Source organism: Dromiciops gliroides, chromosome 2 (assembly GCF_019393635.1).
Source record: "Dromiciops gliroides isolate mDroGli1 chromosome 2, mDroGli1.pri, whole genome shotgun sequence".
Lineage (NCBI taxonomy): Eukaryota > Metazoa > Chordata > Mammalia > Microbiotheria > Microbiotheriidae > Dromiciops > Dromiciops gliroides.
The window spans coordinates 435,506,575-435,530,629 of NC_057862.1; the positions used below are offsets into that span (position 1 = coordinate 435,506,575).

Sequence of the window (24,055 nt, forward strand, 5' to 3'; positions counted from 1 at the left end):
GAGAGGTAAACAGATGCAAAGTGAAGTTAACAGAACCAGGAAAACAATATTCATGATGCCTAACCTATAAATGGAAAGAAAAAAAAGAAACTAAATGTAAATAATGATCAAGCTTGTCTCCCAAAGATCACAGAATGTTCACTTTCCTCCTTTATTTGCTGAGGTAGGGGATTCTGGGTGTGTAATGTCCCATAGACTGACAGGTTCAGCTAATGTGCTTTGCTGAGTTCTTTTTTTTCCCTGTTTCTTTTCTTTTCTTTTCTTTTTTTTTATTGTTTGCTACAAAAAGAGAGGAGGATGAAAGGCTATATTTGGAATTAAATGTGATATAAAAACAAACCACAATAATGAATGTTAGCATTTATATAACACTTTAAGGTTGGAAAAGCTCTAGATACATTAACTTATTTGATCCTCACAACAACTCTGAGAGGTAGGTGCTATTATTATCCCCATTTTACAAATGAAGAAACTCAGAATGAGAGAGTTTAAGGGACTTGCTCAGGGGCACACAACTAAATGTTGGGGCAGGATTTGAACTCATGGACTCAGGTCCAACACCCTCCCTACTGCACCACCTAGCTTCCACATAAAAAAGTATTTAAACTTCAATTATTAGTATGATCCAGAGAAATTGGGTGAGCCTCTTACAAAGTAATAAGAAGCAATGTAATGTCATGAGAAAAACCTGAGACTCACAACTACTACTATGCTGTATGACCTTGGGCAAGTCACTCCATCTTTCTCAGCCTCAGTTTCTTCACCTGTAAAATGAGAACTATAGTATTTTTGTTATCGAATAGCCAGAGAAATCTAATAACCAGGGTATGATGAAGTTTTAAATATGTAACATGATACTTGCCCTGTGGTCTCTTTATAAGATATAAACCTCTTTCTTTGGTTGGGTCAAGAAGGGAATAAGATGATTGGCTAACTAAGTAAACTAACCATGGCCCTGGAGAATTTATTTTTTGTTTTGTTTTGTGGGACAATGAGGGTTAAGTGACTTGCCCAGGGTCATACAGCTAGTAAGTGTCAAGTGTCTGAGGCCGGATTTGAACTCAGGTCCTCCCGAATGCAGGGCCAATGCTCTATCCACTGTGCCACTTAGCTGCCCCCCGCCCCCAGACTTTAAATAGCTGAAGTAATTTCTTTAGCAGCCAGATAATCAGTGGACTCCAAGGGGACCTCAGTGCCTATACCAGTGGGAGTTTTTTATGTTCATAGGTGTGCACCCTGAAGTAACCCAACACATTTTTAGGTTAATCTGCATTATTAACAGGCTCTTCCCTCTGTCTTCTGCATAGCTAGTGCTTCTACATTCACTCATGGGCCCCTTGACAAATTAAATAACCAGATGATTTTCTCTAACTCACTCCCCTGGGAATGCACTCAGTGGGTTATCAGCCCCTACTAAACCCATGAGTCTTCTTTGAGTTCAAGGAAACCCTACCAAATAAGAAGAAAAATGCTCCCAATCAGAAACATAGTTCTTAATACAGTAGCCAAACTCTAGGGACAGTTTCAGAGATTTGCAAGGAAAGTCTGTGGACTCCCATAATAGCTCCAAGGTCTTAGAAGATTCAGTCCTCTTTCACCTATGCTAATAGCCATTTGACCACACTGCCTTCTTTTTGTCCTCATTTGCCAGTTGTTCAGTGACCATTTGGCCTGGTTGGGAGATTCACTTGAGTGCTGTGGGGTTCAGAGGGCTGGGGGTGGGTAGGTGGGTGGATCATCCTGGGTTGTTTAAGAGTTTTACAATTCATCCTCCTGTTGTTGGGTGGACAATCCCAGGAGAAGGCATCTGGGTCACTCAGGGTCTGATCTCTTTCTTCCCAGTGCCTCCATCATCAAATAATGACTCAGGCAGGAATCTGTGACAATTTGAAAGCCACATCCACCAAATCATTGTAGCTCATTTCAGTGTCCAGCAGCACTGGGCAGGACAGACAGCCTGCAGGCCCTTTTGCTGCACTACTTACTAATCTGTGGCCTTCTTTAGACAGAAGCACTTCCTACTTGGTTCTATGAAGGCTAACCTTTTCCTCTAATCTTGGACTGGGACTCAAAGAATACAAAAGCATGGCAATGGGAAGGAAGTTCAAGTCCTGGTTCTGACTCTGATTCATTATGTTGGTGTGAACATTTTCACCTTTCCCAGTCTGTTTTCCCATCTGTGAAATGGGGCAACTAGAATAAAATGTAAAATAAATCAAATTAAATAATAAAATTCAATCTTGAAAGGTTTTCACTTCCAAGTTCTGTGATTTGACAGGTGTGGGAGATATTCTATATCTCTCTCTCTCTCTCTCTCTCTCACACACACACATCTTTGTAGGCAATTTCATGGCCTGTTGTGGTCAAAAGAAAAATATCCCCTGGTGGCTAACTTTCTGGAGAGCAGCTTCTCCACTCTTTATCGAGGCTTGTCCTCAGATACACTATCCCATTCTATTGTAGAGCCAATAAAGGAAGCCCTTCCAGCCTGGTAGACACTGCCAGATGTTGTATTTTGAGATAGAGCCTTTAAGAGGCCAGGCTCCCATCCATGTCACGGACAACCATCAGAGAAGGGTTTAGCAGAGACACAAGGCTTGTGTGAGGAATAATTCACAAAACACATTCTGCCAACTCAAAGCAATAAAGGCACCACTGTGACTTGCTCAGTAGAAAACTTTGTAGCTTCCAATTTCACTAATATCTCCTTTGGTCCAACCAAAGTGTCTATTGTTGGCTACTGTTTCAACCACTAGGTGTTGCTTGAGCTGCCCTTGGGGCCATTGTGGTCCATAGGTTAGTAACAAGGATTAGAGGAATAACATTCAAAACTATTAGAAGGCGGTTAGTTCTGGCCAAGCACAGATAGAAGCTGCAGTGACTTGATGGAGGCGATTTTCAATTGGTCAGACATGGGATGGAGGGAAGGGGGCGGGGCTGGGAAGAGAATTTTTCCTATGAAGTAGCTACTGGCCATCAAGATAATCCAAGCACTGGCCCTGGGAAGGGGAACTAATTAGAAGGCAAATTCTCCTGCTCGTCTGAAAAGACAGTGCACGAAGAGCTCAGAGAGTCAGTGGTCAGGACTAAATTTGAAAGTCTTTATCCTGCTGGGTTCCCTCTGAGTTTAGAAAACCTCAGTCATGACTTCTTCATTTCATTCTCACATTTATCCCAGATTAACCACGAGTTAGTTAATGGGGTGGGGCCAGGTCTCAAAGGCTTGTTATATTTCACCAAGAAGTGCACAAGATAGAGGAACCCCCCCCCTTTTCACATTGTATAAGACAGGTCATTTCTCAAAATTGGGGGGGGGAGGCAGAGGATGGGAGGGAAGGGCGGGGAGAGAAAGGCATCAAGCCTCCATATTGGGTGGTGATCGGGAAAGGACCCTATTGCCACCCCACAGACCTCTGAAATTTGTAGAGGGAAATCATTCATTCAGTATCCTACTACCTTCCACCCCAACCTTTGTATCAGAAACATTCCAATACATCAGAGACAGGGCGTTTCTGTCTGACCTGCCAAATCATTTTGGGATCCCTTCTCCAGCTAGATTCTTGGCTTCCCCCACTGTCCCTGGATTTTGGTGGGGACATAAATAGCTAGATTTAGCTAAAGGGGATGTTGGAGATCATTTTACTGATACGGAAACCTAGTCCCAGTGAGATTTAGTGACTTTGCCAATGGTCACACAGATATTCTTAGTTCCGATTTAGTACTCTTTGCACCACACCACACTGCCTCACAAGAATTTGTTCAACCCTAAGGGCCTGAGGTGTAGGGAGAGGGGCAAGAGATGAGAGAACCCTGTGGTCCACAAGCTTTCAATCCCTCCAGGCAGATTTTTTGCAATCAGAGCCACAAACAGGCTGGTCCTAGACCCTCACCTCCAGCTAAAATCTGAGCAGGGGTGATACATCCTTCTCCCCAGGGCAAATGTCCAACCCCCAGTAGTGGACAGAAAAAGCTAGAAAACTAACATAGCAGCACCTTTTGGACCAAGGCCTGATACATCATTTCCACATGCTGAGATGGTTTCCCAAGTCAGAGACTCTGGGAGGGAGGGGAGGCACCTTTAGTGTGTCCTCTCTTTAGGCATTTCATTTATTCTGACATTTCTGCCCTGATGCAATTTTATATTCCTTTTATTCCTTCTTCTATCCTTTCTTTCATGTTCCTTATTTTATATTGCTTCTTCTGTATAGCTTGCAAATTCAGTCACTGGAAGACTTGAATTCTAGTACTGGTTCTGTTACAGACTCAGTTGAATTCACCCTAGGCAAGGCAAGACATTTCTCCACAGGAGCCTTAATTTCCTTTTCTGTAAAATGAGGTTGATTTTCACTTAAATGGGGTCATTCAACCCTTGTCCACTTCTTCACATTTTGAATATCAATTGAGATAATGGATGGGATGTTGCTTAGAAAAGAAGGCTAAAAATGCAGATTAAAGAGCTGGAAGGACCTCAGAAGCCACCAAGTCCAACCCCTTCCTTTTATAGATGAAGGGAAACTGAGGCCTGAAGAGGTTAAGGGACTTAGTGCAAAATGGCAAAGAGGTCTTTACATCAAAAATGGGATTACTATTATTTCAGGGGTATCCTTTGAATAGACATTGGTCTTAGACTACCATCTAATTCCTTTTTTTTTGGTGTGTGTGTGTGTGTGTGTGTGTGTGTGTGTGTGTGTGTGTGTGTGTGTGTGTGAGAGAGAGAGAGAGGCAATTGGGCACACAGATAGTTAAGTATCAAGTGTCTGAGGCCGGATTTGAACTCAGGTCCTCCTGAATCCAGGGCCAGTGCTCTATCCACTGCACCACCTAGCTGCCCCTATCCTCCACTTCTGTTCTGAAGAAAGGGGGCCCCCAAGTGAAGTCTGAATTATTTAATTGGGACATGGACACCAGAAATAAGAAGTATTAGTGAAAGTTATCTATCAGGCAATACTTTTAAGTCTTCCTATATACATTTGGTCAGTGCTTAATAAATGAAGGAACTAATGAATGAATGAATGCATGCAACCCAATAGCAGGCATTGTAGTACAATGAAAATGGTGCAGCAGTCATGACCTAGGTTCTCCTCTGTTATCACTGTTTGATTCTGAGCAAGTCATTTAACATTTATCAGCATCCATAGGGGTTGGATTAAATGACTACAAAGGTCCCTTCCCCACTCTAAATCTATGAACCCAATCTTTTGCCATGCATACACTATTGCATCCTCCTGCAAAATCCCAGAGGAATTCTCCCTGGTCTTTGCAAATCAGTTGTATGTATCCCAGATCAGACAAGATGGTGGCAGTTTGGGATCCAGGGTCAATATTCAGACGAGCTCTTAAATAATCTTCCCTAGAGATGCTACTTTATATAACACCTCACCCAGGAAGTCACTGGGTTCTAGAACTACACTGAGTTCCTCCTCAATTTCACCATCAGGAGAGTTAAATTAGGACACAGTTGAAGGAAGCTAGTGAGTGAGCACTGAGCCAAAACCAGGCCTTGGCCTGCACACACCAGCTGCTTCCTTTCCCAGCTCTTCTGAATGCTGGCTTCAGGATCCACCAAAAATGTTCACTTTCCTATATTTCCTATCCTCTGCAACGACTCCTCCATTGTGTAAATTGTTGTCTTAGGAAACCCACAGGGGACTTGAGAGGTACCTTGTTAAGATGAATTCCAGAACTGGCTTCAAAGTGAACACAAGTTACAACTCGTCAGACAATTAAGGGACTGCATCTTGCTCTGTAAACTCTGAGAAATTATTCCTTTTTAATTTCCAGCGACCACAGAACAAGCTATAAACTGTAAAAACCTAATGAGAAAATTTGACAGGTAATGTCTCCTCCTGCAAACATGTTTTAATAGGTTGACTGTTATGTTGGTCAGTTAAAAAAAACTGTTTAGAAATGAGTCATTTCAGAATTCTATCTCACCCGTAAGCATTTTCTCTGGACTTACCTTGAGAAAGAAATTTCAACAGAGAAAAGTGGATGATGCTTTTAGCTCCAGTGGCAATGGGTTCAGTTTTGGTTTGGACAAAATAGACTCCAGGTCAGCCTGCCTGGAGCCTAAGTATTCTAGGGCCTAGGACTAGAGGCCCACTTTTTTTTTTTTAGTGAGGCAATTGGGGTTAAGTGACTTGCCCAGGGTCACACAGCTAGTGTTAAGTGTCTGAGGTCAAATTTGAACTCAGGTACTCCTGATTCCAGGGCTGGTGCTCCATCCACTTCGCCACCTAGCTGCCCCTACAGGCCCACTTTTTGCATGCTTTAAAAATCTTCAACGTCCTCTAATCTCAGAGACTTAATTAGGAGTCAATAGAGACTGAGACTGGACCTATGATTTCATGGGTACAAAGAACTACCAGCTGAAGGTAGGCCAAAGAACCTTTCCTACAATTTAGAGGTCTAAAAAAAGCAGCCCAGAATCTAGGCCCTATGCCACTGAGAAGTTGTAATTTGCCCAGGGTCACAAAGTCACTAGGTGTCAAATCCAGGTTCTTCCTGGCTCTCTATCCAATTTGCCAAACTGCCTCTTAGGAAGAGGCTCCTTATTTTTGTTCATTTTCCAGGGATAGGTATTTCAGAATCATACCTACACTAGACACTTGCACACATACCTCCTTACTCAAAATGGAGCTAAGCTAATTAGATCATGATTCCCTACCCAATAAAAACGATGCTACTCATTAATGAAGTAAACCTCTCCCCAACCTGTCCTGCATTTCTCCCTTCCTTCCTCCTGCCTCAGAATATATTCTTACTGAACATTATAAGAGTGGGTGGACTAGGCCTTTTCCCCTCAATACTTCTAGACCTCATCCTCTGACTTCATAAGGATCCAACAGGACACTAGATCATCAAACACAAACCAATCTTGTGAGCATCTAAAGGTAAAACGCCAAAATGTGGCTTTTCCCACTCACTCTGCTTGATTTGCGAGGAAATATCAGAAAGAGGCATACAACTTCAGAAGGTGTGTGTGTGTGTGTGTGTGTGTGTGTGTGTGTGTATCGCGTGCGCGTGTGTAACTTCCTCAGCCTGGTAAATAAATGGACTTCTTTTTACCTTCATCACACTCGTTTCTCCTTCTGGGGGACCTCGGTCCGCCCCGCTCCGCTGTCTTGTTCACTGGCTCCCTCTGCCTGTGCAGCGCGCAAATGAAATCGACACCAGAGGGTTTTCCCGCAGTTCTTGGACCCTTGTCCTTTCTGCATCCAGGGACTTGACACCCCGAGTAGCTGGGCAGCGGCCAATCTTCTGGCCATTTCCAACTTAGGGGTCGTGGTCCCCAGGGTCTGGCAAGGAAGGGCAGGACCGGCGCAGGGGCTACATGCTTCCTCGGCCCTTAGGACTGGGGGCTGGGGGGGGGGGGTCTCCTCTCCCGCCTCCGGGCCCAGCCCCACCCCCTAAAAGATCTCCACTTTCGTTCCTTCCTTCCCCGCCAGCCGCCAGTCTGGGGGGTGACCCCGCCCCCCAAAGGCTAACCGCGCTCCCTCCGCCCCCTGCTCCCACCCCCACGTGGGTCGCAGCCCAATAAGCAGCCCCACTCCCAGCCCGGCGGTCGCGTCACGGGTGCACTATTGTTATGCAAATATAAGCAGCCTAAAAGGCGCCGAGGTTGCATCTCTGCGACAGAGCCGAGCCGAGGCCGCGTGGGGCTGTATCTGAATCTGACCCGACAGGACATGCTCCCCGCGTTGTAATAAGGAGGCGCCTTCCCCTCCAGCCTGCCCCCACCTTCCCGGCCCCACTAGACTTCTCCCGGCCGAGCGAAGCCCGGCAGCAGCCCCCTCGCTCGGCCCCCGGCGCGGCTGGATGCAGCGGCGGGTCCCCGTGGAGGCAGGAGGCGGCTTCCCCCCGGGCGCGAGCCGGCTGGGAGCCCGGCCCCCGCCCCCAAACGCAGGGGCCCGGGCAGCGCCGGCCGGTGCCGGGGGCCCGTGTCCAGGACGACAGCGCTGAGTGGCGGGGTTCTTCCATGCGCCCCTGCATCCCGAGAGGGAGACAGGGGCCGAAGCCGAAGCCCTCGAGTTGCGGGGCCACGACCGCCACCACCGACGCCGCTGCCACCCGCCGCTACAGGAAGAGTCACAGCAGCCGCAGGGTCGAGAAGCGCGACCCGCCTGAACGAGCTCCCGGCCCTGGAGACTTGCTGGGGCCGCGCCCAGCCCGCGCGCCCCGGAGCTGAGGAGGGCCCCGCCGCAGCCGCCGCGCCCCTCCCAGTCCCAGGCCCCAGGGCCCGGCCCGGCAGCATGAGCCAGGCGGAGCTGTCCACCTGCTCGGCCCCGCAGAGCCAGCGAATCTTCCAAGAGGCGGTGCGCAAGGGAAACACGAAGGAGCTGCAGTCACTGCTACAGAACATGACGAACTGCGAGTTCAACGTGAACTCGTTCGGGCCCGAGGGCCAGACGGCGCTGCACCAGTCGGTCATCGACGGTAACTTGGAGCTGGTGAAGCTGCTGGTCAAGTTCGGCGCCGACATCCGCCTGGCCAATCGCGACGGCTGGAGCGCGCTGCACATCGCCGCCTTCGGGGGTCACCAGGACATCGTGTTATACCTCATCACCAAGGCCAAGTACTCGGCCAGTGGCCGGTGATGGCCGGCGCCGCCCGGCCGGGGGCAGAACCGGGGAAGGCGCCGCGCACTGCACTCTCCACCCGCCTGGGCGCCTGTCCGCAACTCCTCTGCGCCCTTCTTCTCTCGCACGACTCGGCTCCGGGAGGGCGCAGGCACACTGGGAGCAGGGGACAGGAAAGCTGGAGGCCCGCGGGCCACATCCGTTAAGCCAAGCGCCCAGGGGACCCCCTGGGGTCCGAGGTCGCGGAACAGGCTGTGGCTCAGCGAAGAGCGTTCAGTGTGTGTGAGTGTGTGTGTGCATGCGCGTGCGTGAGTGTGTGTGCGCGCAAGAGACATGGGGGAGGGGGGAGGGAATTTCTCTGTGTTTTGTCGGTTTTTTGTTTGTTTTTTTTTTTTTGTAAAAAAAATCCTAATATTTTCATTTTAAACATCAAAAGCTGCTTGGACTCCTTTTTCTCCCTTTCCAAGACGCCCTCCCCACTCCCCATCCATCCCCCTGGTGACTGACCCGCGATTGCGTCTGGAGCCCTCTCTTCGGCGGGTGTCTGGGGCTGGACTCTGGTTTTGTTTTCTACTGTAAAATTGTCTGCCATCTACCTCGGCTGTGCTAGCATAGGAGTAATTGCCGTTTCAGTTAGAAATCTGGTCAGATGCTTTAAAAATGGACTTTCCCCTCGGCCTCCTGGGAACACTCCGTCTGCTGCCGCGAGTGGCCCCCTCTCCCGCCACCCGCTCTTCTCGCTCTCCAGACTCGCTGGGGGAGGCTCCGGCCAGCCAGCCCCGGATGTTGTCCTTTTTATAAAGTATTCTGGCACAGAGATTGATCCCATTTCCACACTTAAACGTTCCTGGTCGCTGTTATCAGGGTTTCGTTTTTTCTTCCTTTTAAAAAAATGTAAAAGAGAAACAAAAATCCTCCCTAGGATCTAAAACCGAGACAGGATTTTGCATCTTTTGCTTACGTCCACGGGGCGGGTGGCTTCCACCTGGAAGATTTTTTTTCCCACGGTTTAAAACTTAAGACCAAGAACTTTCCTTGATTATAGTATGTATGTTTGGAGGGCTAGGGCACCCTCTTTCCATCGTCAGCATCCAAATCTCTGGGATCTCTGATTCTGGATCTAAGTTGTTGGGGTGGGGAGATTGGACGTTATCTTGGGGGAGGGTCGTAAAACTCAGCCCCTCCCCAGTCAGTACACCTGAATTTAGCAAGAAGTCACATAAGCGAAGTCAGGTCCTCCTTAAAAAAAAAGTTTAAAATGTATTCCGAGGGAAAAAATCCAATGGGGTTTAGTTAAGTCCTGGAACTGAATTCAGGGTTAGGAAAACGGGGGAAGGGGGCTGGAAGGAAGAAGTGGGCCCGACTTTGAAGACAGGAGGAGGAGGAGAGACTGGCGCACTCGGCAAGGAACGCGCTCCCCCTACTGCCCATGCTTTCGCAAACAGCTTGGAAGCCCTGAGCGAATGAATGGGTTTCTCCATCTGGTGACTTGGGATCGTTCTTCTTTGACGCTGAAACAGGAGGAAAGAAGAAACCACCTTCCGTCGCCTTGGGAAAGTGGCCTGCACGTCCAATTGGCAATGCTGCTCTTAACTGCCCTGGCACAAGGACAGCGGGGAGGCAGAAATTCAAACTGGGGCCCCCTGCCGTGTGTTTTGTGTGTGTGTGTGTGTTCACCCCGAGTGTCTGCACTAAGAGAAGAGATAGATCACTGCCATCTCCTTGCTATATAACCTTTTCTTTCCCCCCCCCCCGCCCCCCACTATTCCTTTGGCCCTAACCATGACGATTAAAGGAACAAAATAGCTATGTACTGGGTTGGGGGGGAGGTGTTAAAATTGTTATAAACTATTTATCTTGTATGTTGTATATTTGTGGGTGAGGTTTGTGAGCCTGGTTTTTGTTTGGAAATATTGTGAGTGGTCAATGTGGTTTGTGGGAAAAATATGCATTTTTTTTTCTAGTCTTAAACTAAAAACTTGAGTCTGCCGGTTTTTCTCATTGCACTGAACACTGCTTTGGCTAATGGCTTTCACGGGCAGTTTTCTCTTTGGAAAACTTTGGCTATAATGAAAAAAGCTCCAGTTTAAAAAAAAAACCTTTGGGAAGCATCTCTCATTTAATGCTGTAATTTACCTGAACTTTTTTTTGGTTTGCAAACTTTCTGTGTGAGCAGTGGAGACGATTCCAGCATTTTGGTGCTTCTCTTTTGTAGTGATGAGGGGGGAACAATATCTTTTCTAGTGAGTTTTATTATAGTTACCAGATGGTTGCACATTTTTAAAAGATAAATGAATTTGCCACAATTAAATGTCATAACATTTATGACATAATATAAAATATGAACATATATTAAGCCAAGTTCTAGATGATTTTTTTTAAAAGAAATCTTGGTTATAAACCCAGTTCTTAAGGGAGTTGTGTCCAGTGTTGTGAAAACAACATGTTAACCCATATTTATATTTTTATAAAATACCTATAAGACTGTGAATCTCTTGTGTTAATTGCTGAGTGAGTTTTAAGAAAAGTATTGTTCCTCTTCAGCCTCCTGGAGCTTTGTAGACCTGATTAGAAATGGAAAATTAGACCTCGGGAAGGGGGGGAGGGGGGGTTGCTCTGAAAATGTATGAGCTGATGTATTTTTTTGCATCACTTCTGTCCTGAAAAGCTGCTGCCCTTCCTAGTCCCTATAGTTTCAATTTTCTATGCAACCCCACACCCCATATTGTTTTGATTCTGAGAAATAAAAGGGATGGTGAATAATTCAAATTTAAATGAGATTTCCCCTTTATTTGGCGTATAGTGCTGCTTGACCCTTCATGCCAAAATGAGGGGTAGGAGAGAAGAGACAGGTGGAGGGAGGCTTTTGTGTGTGTGCATGACTGGTCATCTTTGGCAGTCATCCCTGGTGATTTTATTTTGGAAGAAGATAATGTCAGTGAGTTAAGCAGACATTGAAAGCTGATGCACAGATTGCTCCAGAAAGGAGTTTTTCTGTAGATTTTTTTCTCTAGATGCGAATACCTTTTTAATTATGTTAATTAATGTTAAGAATTTTAGGCTTATATTGAAGCTGTATATGGGTCACTATATGATCATTTCTAACTGGATGAAGTCTGTACAGCACAGCATCTTCCTGAGTGTATGATATAGACTGGTAGTCCCAGAGTGAAAAATTTATAAATAAATTTTTCATTGATCTTTTTATAAAAAAAAAGTTTGGCCTTTTTTTGGGGTGTGTTCCTTCCCCTCCCCCAACATTGTCTGGTTTTAAACCTTAAAATGGGATCTTACCTGAGGGTGGGGGTGGGGAAGGATAGAATAACAAACTACAAAGGTGCTATTTCTAAATATTAAAGGGATTATTTGAAAACCATTACTTCTCTTGAGCAACTTATATTTTCATATGTGTGTGGAAAATATATGCATATATACATATAAGTGTATATACACACATATATATTTAAGGAGGAGCCAAATGAGCTTGACACCCAGGGTAACTTGCCCAACACAAAGAAAAAAGATTTTCCAAACCACTAGAGAAGTCTTATGGCTAAGGACTTGGCGGTCTCCCAGTTTGCACTACTAGGCAGATAATGATTATTATTTCTCCTGCATACAACTTCTGCCTTTAAAAACCCCATAGCAAACCTGTATTGTTGTATGAGGTCCCTTGCAGAAAGCACGTTATATTGCTCTACTTTTCTTAGGGCTTTACACATTCTTAGAATCATCAGCCAGCAAGCCTGAGGCTACCCTAGCCTGTAGTTCACTGACTCCCTCCAAGCTCAGTGGCCTCAAGGGGAACAAAAGTAAGCAGTATACACTTGTCTAGAGGAAGTACATAAAAGAGGGATTTGTGTTTTAATAGAAAACAGAAAAGGGCTCTGAGACTCAGGGCTGACATGAAGGGTTTTCCCTAGTCTTGTAAGACCCCAAACATCTGGGAAATTGCATATTGAAGACAGTTATATTTGAACCAGGAAGATCCCCAGCCACAAACAACTTCAAGGATCTACCATCAAAATGATTTTCAGATTGATCCCAGAAGCTCTGATTCTGCAGAGTGGATAACAGGAAACTTATCATTCTCTTATAGTTAGACCCATAAGAGGACTGTGTATGTGAGCCAGCGGTTAACCCACAGTAGACTTGGGTTGAAAGGCTCTTCCAAAGAGTATCTTCCCCGGGTGCCCTGGGAACAAGTTGAACATATAAATCTGAAACAGGACTCCAAGAGAGGACTTGGCCTTAATCCTGTCATGCCTTATATTGATGTATAATTTATCCATCTCTGGAGCTTTACCTAGCTAGATTAAAGAGGAATCGATACACTAGTGACCCCCCCCCCCCAAGCTCTGGTACTGATTTAAAGAAACAGTCTAGTTTTTCTGGGTAATTTACACATTTTAATGTAATAATTTTAAAGGTTTTGTATGATTTGATAACTCTAATATACCTGTAATTTGTCAAGTTTGTCTGTTTTCAGAAGTTCCTAAGTTGTAAGTAACAGATGCTGTTCTTGTTGACCAGGATCCAAGACTCTTTACCCAGAGATGGAATTTCACAGAGTATTTCTGGAATTCCAGACCACGTTCCTGTCAGTTACCATCGCTCTCCCTGTGCTGTTATTTTAGAATCAAATGTAAAGTGTGGTATTCTTTTATATGGTATTCTTTGTTTGTGTGCTTTTTTTAGTATTTTCATCAGACCTCCCTGGAAGGATCCAAGGAAACAGGGGGAGTTGAACTGAGTGTGTGTGTGTGTGTGTGTGTGTGTGTGTGTATGTGTGTTGGAAATTGGAGGACTATGGTTTAGATCTGGGCCTTTTTCTGTGTGACCTTGTCAGACATTTCACATTTCTGGGCCTCAACATCTTTATCTATAAATGAAGAGATTGGAATAAGTGGATTTGTAGAGGAAGTAATTGCTTTCATCCTAAATCTTTTATTTTTTATTTTTATTTTTAGTTCTTTCATCTTCTGGCACTCAGTGAGAACTGACTCCCTCCTAGTCACACTTCTTCCCTCACCCCCCTTTCCAGTGTAGACTACACTTTCATCCATATTCCCATACACTCTGGATCATAGGGGAGTGAGAATGCTATTTTTGATCCTCTTCCAGACTCTCACTCTACAATCTTGGCAACCTATACTCCTGTGAAGGTCATTCAATCCAAATTTATCAACTTTTTTAAAATCCCCTAGGTAAGCTTGGTTTATTGTAAGCTGCCCTCAAGGAATTTACAATCTAAAGGAGGAGACAATATGAAAACAAATATATATATATATATATATATGTATAGAGAGAGAGACAGGTACATACATACATATACATATATACACATGTGCATACATACATACACACACACACACACACATATATATATATATATATATATATACATATACACACACATATATCAAGCTTATACAGGGTAAATAGGAAATAATTAACAGAAGAAAGGCACTGGGATTAAAAGGGCTTGGGGGGCTAGATGGCGCAGTGGATACAGCACCGGCCCTGGAGTCAGGAGTACCTGAGCTCAAATTCGGCCTCAGACACTTAACACTAGCTGTGTGATGCTGGGCAAGTCACTTAACCCCAATTGCCTCACTTAAAAAAAAAGGGGGGGGCTTAGGGGAGCCTTGTGATAAAAGATGGGATTTTAGTTGGAACTTGAAGGAAGTCAGTAGGTGGAGCTAAGGAGGGAGAGTGCTCCAAGGTTGGGGGATAGCTAGAGAAAATGACTGGAGCTGTTCATGGAACAGCCAGGAGATTGGTGTCACTGGATTGAAGAATATGTGTTGGGGAGTCAGGTGTAAGAAGACCGGAAAGGTAGGAAGGGAGTAGGTTAAGAAGGGTTTTGAATGCCAAACAGAGCATTTTGTGTTTGATCCTGGAAGCAATAGGGAGCCACTGGAGTTTGCTAAATAGGGGGTTGACATTGTTGGACACATGGTTTAGGAAAATCACTTTAGTGGCTAAATAGAGTACTTGATGGATTGAGGAGAGACTTGAGGCAGGCAGATCAACCAGCAGGTTATTACAAATAATGCAGGTAGAGGTGGCACAGTGGATAGAACACTGGCCCTGGATTCAGGAGGACCTGAGTTCAAATCTGGCCTCAGACACTTGACACTTACTAGCTGTGTGACCCTGGGCAAGTCACTTAACCCCAATTGCCTCACCCCCTCCCCCCAAAAATAGTGCAGGCAGGAGGTCATGAGTACCTACACTAGAGTGGTGGCAGTGTCAAAGGAGAGAATGGGGGTTTATTTATTTTTTTGAGAATGGGGGCTTATTAAAGAGATGTTGGAGATGATGAAATCAACAGGCCTTGGCAACACATTAGCTAAGGGGAGTAGAAGATAGGGAGGAATCCAGGATGATTCCTAGGTTATGAGCCTGAGGGATTGGAAAGGTGATGTTTGCCCTCTAGAGTAACAAGGGAAGGTAGGGGGCAGAGGGCTTATGAGGAAAGATAATGAGTTCTGTTTTGGACATGTTGAGTTTCAGATGCCTACTAAGGCAGTTGAAGATGAGAGATTGGAGTTTAGCAGAAAATTTGGGGCAGAAGAGGCAGATTTGAGACTCATCAGTATAGAGATAGTAATTCAATCCATAGGAGATGTTGAACTCACCAAATAAAGTACTATAGAGGGAGAAAAAACCCAGAGCATAGGACAGAACCCTGAGGAACACTTAGGGTTAGAGAGAATGATCTGGAAGAGGATTCAGCAAAGGAGACAGAGGGAACAATCAATCAGACAGGTAGGAGGAGAACCAGGAAAGAATGGGGTCCCAAAAACTTAGAGAGAAAAGCCTGAAGTAGGAGGGAGTGGTTAACAGTGTCAAAGGTGTGACTAATGAAAACCACAAGAGATGGGGTTTCTGGGTAACTAATAATCAGTTTATTAATTAAACTAGCTAAAAATCAATAAATTGATAATCAGTGGTTTCTCTTGGTAAGCCAAGACCCCCAGAGGAGACCCTGAAAGCCTTAAGTAACCCTTCTGAAAGGAAATTCCTCTGACTTGTGAAAATCACTCCTAATTAGTGGACATTTAATGAGGAGGTGGCCTAAAAGTCATCAGCTCCTCCTGCTGAGAGTGGGGTTTGATCATGAGACTCCTTAGGCTCCAGCAATCTGGGTGTGGGAATCCATCTCCATCTAACCTCTCTGGCTGGTTTTCTCCTTCATGAGCTGGGTCACCCTAAATTCTAATGGAGGGGAACAAGGACAGGGGTTCCTTCCCGCAGGGCAAAGGCTCTTCCAAACTGGATTCTCTTTATACTCTAAACAGAAAATAGGTCTCCTAGTTGGATGGAGTCCTGCCCAAGATCGACTAACATGTTCCTTGCAGCCTAGGAGTAATCTCATCAAGTCATGTCCTTCAGAGACAGACTGACCTTTTTTTATTTTCTATTTAAAAAAAACTTTATTGGGGCAACTAGGTGGTGCAGTGGATAGAGCGCCGGCCCTGGATTCAGGAGAAACTAAGTTCAAATCTGACCTCAGACACTTAATACTTACTAGCTGTGTGACCCTGGGCAAGTCACTTAAACCCCGATTGCCTCACCCAAAAAAACAAAACAAAACAAAACTTTATTTTAAAAAATTCAATGTAAAAACATGTCATTTTTTCCAGTTACACATAAAGATAGTTTTCAACATTTGTTATTTTGTTTTTGTTTGTTTTTTTTTGTGGGGCATTAAGGGTCAAGTGACTTGCCTAGGGTGACACAGCTAGTAAGTGTCAAGTGTCTGAGGCCAGATTTGAACTCAGGTCCTCCTGAATCCAGGGCCAGTGCTTTATCCACTGTGCCACCTAGCTGCCCCCTCAACATTTGTTCTGATAAAATTTTGAGTTCCAACCTCCCCATGACAGAAAGCAATCTGATATAGGTTATATATGTACAATCACATTAAACATATTTCTGCATTAGTCATGTTGTGAAAGAAGAATCAGAACAAAAGGGGAAAACCTCAAAAAACAAAAACAAAAAAAAGTAGAAACAGTATGGGGACAGCTAGGTGGTGCAGTGGATAAAGCACTGGCCCTGGATTCAGGAAGACCTGAGCTCAAATCCAGCCTTAGACACTTGACACTAGCTGTGTGACCCTGGGCAAGTCACTTAACCCTCATTGCCCTGAAAAAAAAAAGAAAGAAAAAAAGAAAAAGAAACAGTATGGTTCAATCTGCTTTCAGATTCCACAGTTGTTTTTTTTTTTTCTGGATGTGGAGAGCATTTTCTATCATGAGTGCTTTGGAATTGTCTTGAATCATTGTATTGCTGAGAAGAGCTAAGTCTATCACAGTTGATCATCTTACAATGTTGCTGTTACTATGTACAATGTTCTCCTGGTTCTGCTCACTTCACTCAGTATCAGTTCACTTAAGTCTTTCCAGGTTTTTCTGAAATCTGCCTGCTCATCATTTCTTATAGCACATCAGTATTCTATTATATTCATATACCACAACTTGTTCAGCCATTCCCCAGTTGATGGGCATCGCCTCAATTTCCAATTCTTTGCCACCACAAAGAGAGCTACTAGAAATATTTTCGTACATGTGGGTCCTTTTCCCTTTTTTATGATCTGTTTGGGATACACACCTAGTAGTGGTATTCAGACTGACCTTTTAAAAGATCTGGTCCTTGAGAGAAAATAGAAGGATCAAAGCCTGGATTGCAATTTAATTAGTTATTAATACAATAGTATAATACTAATTTCTCTCAAAGGCTACAGAAAGGCCAAGGAGAATGAAAATTGAGAAAAGGCCATGGATTTGGCAATGAAGAGATCATTGGTAACTCTGAGGAGATCAGTTTCAGTGGAATGAATGATAAGTCTAGAAGCTGCATTGTAAGGGATTGAGGAGGGAATGAGAGGAGAGAAAGTAGAGGCACCTATTGAAGATATTTTTTGAGGAGTTGAGCTACAATGGGCAGAAGAGATATAGGATGATAATTAGTGGAGATAGAAAAATCAGTTGATAGATTTTTTAGGATGGGGGAGACAAAGGCATATTTGTAGGCAATAGGGAGTGAGCCAGTAGACAGAGAGAGATTGAAAATAAGTAAGAGTGAGGTTGACAGAAGAGGCATTTTTTTTTTTTTTGGTGAGGCAATTGGGGTTAAGTGACTTGTCTAGGGTCACACAGCTAGCAAGTGATAAGTGTCTGAGACCGGATTTGAACTCAGGTCCTCCTGAATCAAGGGCCGATGCTCTATCCACTGCGCCACGTAGCTGCCCCAGAAGAGGCAATCTTTTAAATGGGATGGAATGGGGTCCCTTAAAGAATAGAGGGGTTAGTGCCTTGTTAGAGATATCTCAGGGGCAGCTAGGTGGTGCAGTGGATAAAGCACTGGCCCTGGATTCAGGGGGACCTGAGTTCAAATCCAGCCTCAAACACTTAACACTTACTAGCTGCGTAACCCTGGGAAAGTCACTTAACCCCAATTGCCCCCCCCCCCCCCCAAAAAAAGTTTCTGGAAGTCAGGAATTGCTTATTTTGGGCAGCTAGATGGCGCAGTGGATAAAGCACCAGCCCTGGATTCAGGAGTACCTGAGTTCAAATCCTGGCTCAGACACTTACCACTTACTAGCTGTGTGACCCTGAGCAAGTCACTTAACCCCAGTTGCCTCACCAAAAAAAAAAAAAAGCTTGGGTGACTTTGTATTTACCTCTAAGATTAAAAAAGTCCTCTGTCTGGAGCTGAATAGGGCAGCTAGGTGGCACAGTAGAGTACATAGCCTGTAGCCAGGAAGAATCATCTTCCTGAATTCAAATCTAGCTTCAGACACTTACTAGCTGTGACTGTGGGCAAGTCACTTAACCATGTTTGCCTCAGTTTCCTCATGTGTTAAGGTGAGCTGGAGAAGGAAAAGGCAAAGCACTCCAGGATCTTTGCCAAGAAAACCCCAAATGAGGTCACAAAGAGTCAGACACAACTGAAATTATTGAACAACAAATTGGAATTGAAAATCCTTCATAGCCAGAACCCTTCCCACCTCGCCAGCCTTCTTACACTTTACTCCCCTTCCCAAATTCTGATATCTACTTTCACTGGCCTACATGTGGTTCATCTACACATGACCCTCACTCTTTCCTCTCTGTTTTTGTACTGAGTGTGCCCCAGACCTGGAATATTCTGTTCTTCATCTTGACTTCAGCTTCTCTGGCTTCATTCAAGATTCAGGTCAAATCTCACTTTCAGCAGAAAGTTTTGCTCATCCCATTCCCCACAAAGCCTTCCCTCTGAGATTACCTTCCATTTACTCTGTGTGTGGATTAATGTTGTTCAGTTGTTTTATATATGCACATATATGTACATAGGTATGTGTATATATAAACATGTGCATGTACATATATATTCACACACATGTATATATACATATACACATTAGATATAGATATTGTGTGTGTATACATATACACATTAGATATAGATATTGTGTGTGTGCTCATAATTGTGCATGTTGTCTCCCCCATTAGAATGAAATCACCTTGAGGTCAAGGAAAGTGTTTTTTCTTTCTTGTATCCACAGTGCCCAGCACATGATAAGCATTTAATAAATGCTTACGGAGTGACTGAGAGACTTTAGAGGAAGCATGATGTCATAGATAGGGTTTTCTGGACCTAAAGTCAGGGAGATGTGGGCTCAAATCTTGTCCTTAGACAATTATGAGCTGTGTGACCCTGGGCAAGTCATTTGACCATTCAGTGACTCCGTTCTCTCATCTCTAAAAGGAAGGAGTTAGAAACTCAGTTGCCTCTATGACCTCTTTTGGCTTTAAATCTATATCCCTATTATCCTTTTTAACATTGAAGATATTCAGTGAGCATTGTTCTACACTATTCCCTTCTAGGGCAAACAAATTTTAAAAAGTTAGGATTTGCTCTGGAAAGGAAAAAGAAACTAACTAAAATATACAAAAACAGATTGCTTAACACATGCATTTCTCATAGGGCTTTACTGGGAGATTACAGAGATTTAACTATTATGTGAAAATAGACTTCTGTGCAAAGAGAAAATGTCCTCACTGTGGCCAGTTAGTAACCATATCTAAACATGTCATTAGTTCAAATGCCTCTGGCCCAAGTGACAGTAATTGGATACAGGACAAAGCCCTGGACTCAGGGAGGCCTGTGATCTCACCAGATCATAGATTTAAGCTAGAAAGGAAAGAACCTTAGAATTGACTAAGCCAATTCCTTCATTACTCTACACTCAAGAAAATGAAGACTCAAAAGATTAAGTGACTTGTCCAAGGGCACACAAGTAGTAGGTAACAGTCAGGATTCACACTCATGTCCTCTGACTCCAAAGCAGGAACTCTGGTTCTGTCCACACCAGTTTTGACCCTAGCTCTGTTACTAGCTAGATCAATGACCACAGGCAAAGCATTTCCCCTCTTGGGTTCTCTTTCTTTATCTGTAAAATGAGGGAACTAGTCTAAATGATCAAGTCTTTGGTACCTCCTAGCACTAAAATCCTGACATTTCCCATCCTGCCTCAGTTGCCTCTCATAAACAACAACCAAAGAAGCCGATATGGGTAAAAGATGCTGTGCTATAGGTAGCAAGGGAATTTGGGTTCAATCATTCCTAGGTCAAACTCATATTTAGATTCCCCTTACATATATCCTATTCTGGAGAATTTCCATTGAGAGTCTCATCTTAGCAAGGCCATGAGAGCTGGCAGCCCTGGTCTCTTGCTCAGCACCTCAGAAAGGAGAAAGGGCCTGGCAGATGGGCTTCTATCTGGGGTCTACCCCAAGTCATTTTATCTCAAAACAATAGACTTATTTGCATCTCCTTTAATTAAGTTTTCTTTTCTGAAAGACACATTTGACTGAGAAAGCCTTTGTGCCTCTCAGGGGGGGTGATACAAAGATGTTTTTTTTCTTCTTCTTCTTGTGGGGTGGAGGGAGGAAGGGACGGTCCTCAGCATTTTCCTATTGATGGAAAAATATTGTGAAACTGGCGTTTGAAGTTGAGAAAACTCTCTCCACTGATGCTTTTGCTTTAAATGATAAAAGGCAGTGTTTTTATACAGTAGATGAAAGTTCTGAGTTTGAAGGATTCACTTCTTTTCTTTTCATGCAGATGCAGATGGCTAAGAATGATTTTCCCTTCTTCAGGAAAGAAATAATCACACTGCCCTATGCGCACGTTTTAGAGTTGTTCTAATTCTCCTTTCATAGTCCTACATCAGAGAAAAAAACCCCCACACATCCTGACAAATTCTTAATTCTGTGTGAATTGTTTTTATTTCCAAAGAACTGCCAACCTCTCCAGGCATCCCCATTCAAATATATATGTCCTTTGGAAAACAGGAAACCCTGGAAGGCAGAGGGGTCACCTTGGGAGCTGCTGGGATAGCATCCTGCAGTGAGTGACAGGAATCAGCCAACCATGGCAGGAGCAACAGTCACAGCAGGTGATGAAGACCTAGGGCTTCTGCTGAAGCACTCTAGCTGCCAGAGCTCTGGACATGCAGACTTCCCATATAAGCAGCACTTTGGGGCACAATCTGGTCAAAGAAAGAAAGAAATGGTCTCTATTTTGGAAAAAACTGCTATTGACTGATATGCATGCTCCCTAAGTGAAAGGAGAGCCAGTACTGGGTTGTGATTACAATGTTCATCTGCTATTAGAGGGCGGGTGTGATTTCATGTGCATGCATGGATTTTTGAGTATATATAGTTGTGTATATGTGAGGGGGATAGAAGAGGAAAAGGTATGGTTATTTGCTCTTGTTAGGGGTTCTATAAATCAGGGCTTCTTAAACTTTTTCCACTCATGACCCTTTTTCACCAGAGAAATTTTTACAGAGTCCCGGTATATAGGTATTATATAAAATAGATATACTAATCAAACATTTACTGCCAAATTTTTCATGACCCCCCCACATTCAGTTACATGACCCCATATGGGGTCTCAACCCACAGTTTAAGAAACTTTTCTTTAAATGTAGCAGGGAGAAGTGGAAACAGTAGAGGATTTGAGTCTTGCAACCTACATTAGAATCCTGGCTCTGGGTGGGAGTGGGGGCAGCTAGGTGGTGCAGTGGATAAAGCACCAGCCCTGGATTCAGGAGGACCTGAGTTCAAATCCAGCCTCAGACACTTGGCACTTACTAGCTGTGTGACCCTGGGCAAGTCACTTAACTGTCATTGTCCTGAAAAAAAAGGAAAAAAAAAAGAACCCTGGCTCTGCCAATGATACCCGTTTGACCTTGGGAAAGTTACCTAATCTTTCTATGCCTCAGTTTCCTCATTTGTAAAGTGATAGATAGAGTTGGACTAGATTTCCTGAACAGTCTCTTCCAATTCTGTATCTTTGACCCTACATTCCCAGGACAGATTGATGAACATTATCCAATGAGCTGATACCAAACTCCTCTATTTCCTTCACGCAGTTGATGGAGATGGGTGTTATTTAAGTTGAGAAATTAATTTTTTAAAAATTTGATGTAAAAAATGTTATATAGCTAAAAATGTCCTATGATCACAGTCAGTATGAAAATGTGGAAGTTAAGTTTTTACTCCATTTCATGGTCATTGTTCCCATTCCTTGTTCCAAAATGCTCTTGGCCTTTCTCCTAAGTATCCATCTGCTAAAGAAAGCAGATTCTAAATAACTAGTCTGTAGCATTCTCACTGCCTGTGCAATCTTGAGCAAATCACTTAACTCCACTGAATCCCACTTTCCTCATTTGTAAAATGAGCTAGATTGTCTCTAAGGTCCTTTCCAGTTCTGGATCTATAATACTATAACAAGTGGTAGGGGAGGCAGAAAACTTTGTCTTTGTAGGGTTGGGGGAGTTTACACATTAAGGGACTAAAGGCTGGGAGACTTGCTAGCCTAGAGATGGGAGGAAACAGAAGGGTAATGGGTGTGGTCATAGGAAGGAGGACCAATGACGGAAAGGGGTGGAGCCAGCTGTGAAATTCCCTTGGAGAGTGGAGGTGTAAGTGGTAAATGAGTCAAAATAGTCAGGTTGGAAAGGGAGGGGTTGGTGCAGGATGGGTTGGTGCAGGATGGGCAGAGTGAAGGACTATAAACGCAAGGCAGGTTGAAGGTCTCTGAGCCAAGACTTACCTGCGTTACCTGAGTCAGTTTGTTCCCTTCTCACCGGAACTCTGTTATTCTTACAATAAAGTGCAATAGGTTTGGTTCTGTGAAGTCCCTGCCAAAGTTAAGTCTCTTGAAGTAATATCACACTATGATTACCTGGGCCTCGGGTTTCCCACCTCCCCCTGAGAGTTTCCGGCCCACCCTGCGCCACTGGGCCTTACCAAATGCAGAGCTACAGAGACCGCCTTTAGGCCCCTCCCCCTCCTCATTCACCTACCCCCCCTTCTTTCAAACTCCCCAATTCAGTCTCCTCATTCTTTCTTCTTTCTCCTTTTTCCTTTAAAGCTATTTTTTCCCTATTCATTCCCAGGGGCCTCTGCCCTTTTTTCCTTGACTGGTCCCCTCTCGGGAAGCAGCTGCTATGCTAATGAACCCAGAGGAGAAAGAGAAGGAGCCAGGAGAGAAAGGCCCAGAGCTCTCCAAATGCTGAATAAGTCCCCATGGAGGGAGGAGGCGGCCCTCTCTGACAAAGGGGGTCTCCAGCCCGAGCCCCTCCCTTTTCCCCCAACACCAGCACCCTTTCACATTCAAATCCATTAAACAGGGCTATTCAAAGCCTCAAAGAAAATAGCTGCAAGTCTCCAACCCAAATAGGCAATAGACCAGCATCCAGTCTTCCCCCCCTGCCCTGGACCCTCCTGCTGGAATGTATAAACAGGGTCCAAGCAAGAGGGGGATGGGGGTGGGGGACAGACAGACAGAACGCAGAGTTCAGCTCCATCTCACCTGAACTCTCATTTTTTTCCGTTTAACCGAAAAACTTCGCCCACTATCCCCGCCTCCGTAGTCCCACGTTCCCACCCCCAACCCATCCTTCTCAGGTTAAGGGGCTTTTGGGGAAGAGAATAGAAATTGTGGTTTGGGTTACTTAAACGTTGACTTGGGAAGGGAGGGGGTCTACAAAAGAAAGCTAAGGCGGTTCTGAGGTAGGTCCCCCGATTGCGACAGCAGAATGGTTAGATTTTATCGGGTCCAGGAATGGGGTTTAACTCCTCAGAGGTAGAGGGTGCTTCAACACTGGGTTATGTGTGTGTTGCAAGGAGGTAGTGCCATGGAAGCTTGCAGACAGACCAGTCCGGGGCGGGAGCAGGGAGGTTCTGCAAGCCAGCATTGGAGAAGAAGGGCCGAGTAAAGGGTCCTAAATTTGTCCAGGTGACCCTGGCACCCTCAGATGGAGAAATTTCAACCTCTGGCTCCTGCAACAGCAAATTTCTCAGTTCCAATTCCAGCCCCCCCCCCCCAAGTTCAAGGTGAAGTGATGGGGCTTTCCTGGTGGCCAGTGGAAATGTCCAGCTAGAACTGAAGCTACACAGAGAACAGAAGGG

The 24,055-nt window shown here is 44.6% G+C and overlaps 1 protein-coding gene across 1 annotated transcript; it reads left to right on the plus strand.

The window, feature by feature from the left end:
* Nucleotides 1–7,778: 7,778 nt before the first annotated feature.
* On the plus strand, nucleotides 7,779–11,796 carry LOC122743256 (NOTCH regulated ankyrin repeat protein). Its single transcript, XM_043988078.1, has one exon. The coding sequence runs from the start codon at nucleotides 8,253–8,255 to the stop codon at nucleotides 8,595–8,597; it is 345 nt and encodes a 114-aa protein (XP_043844013.1). The 5' UTR covers nucleotides 7,779–8,252; the 3' UTR covers nucleotides 8,598–11,796.
* Nucleotides 11,797–24,055: the final 12,259 nt, after the last annotated feature.

Excerpts from the sequence above, each read along its gene's own strand:
- LOC122743256 (XM_043988078.1), top strand. The coding sequence starts at position 8,253 with ATGAGCCAGGCGGAGCTGTCCACCTGCTCGGCCCCGCAGAGCCAGCGA.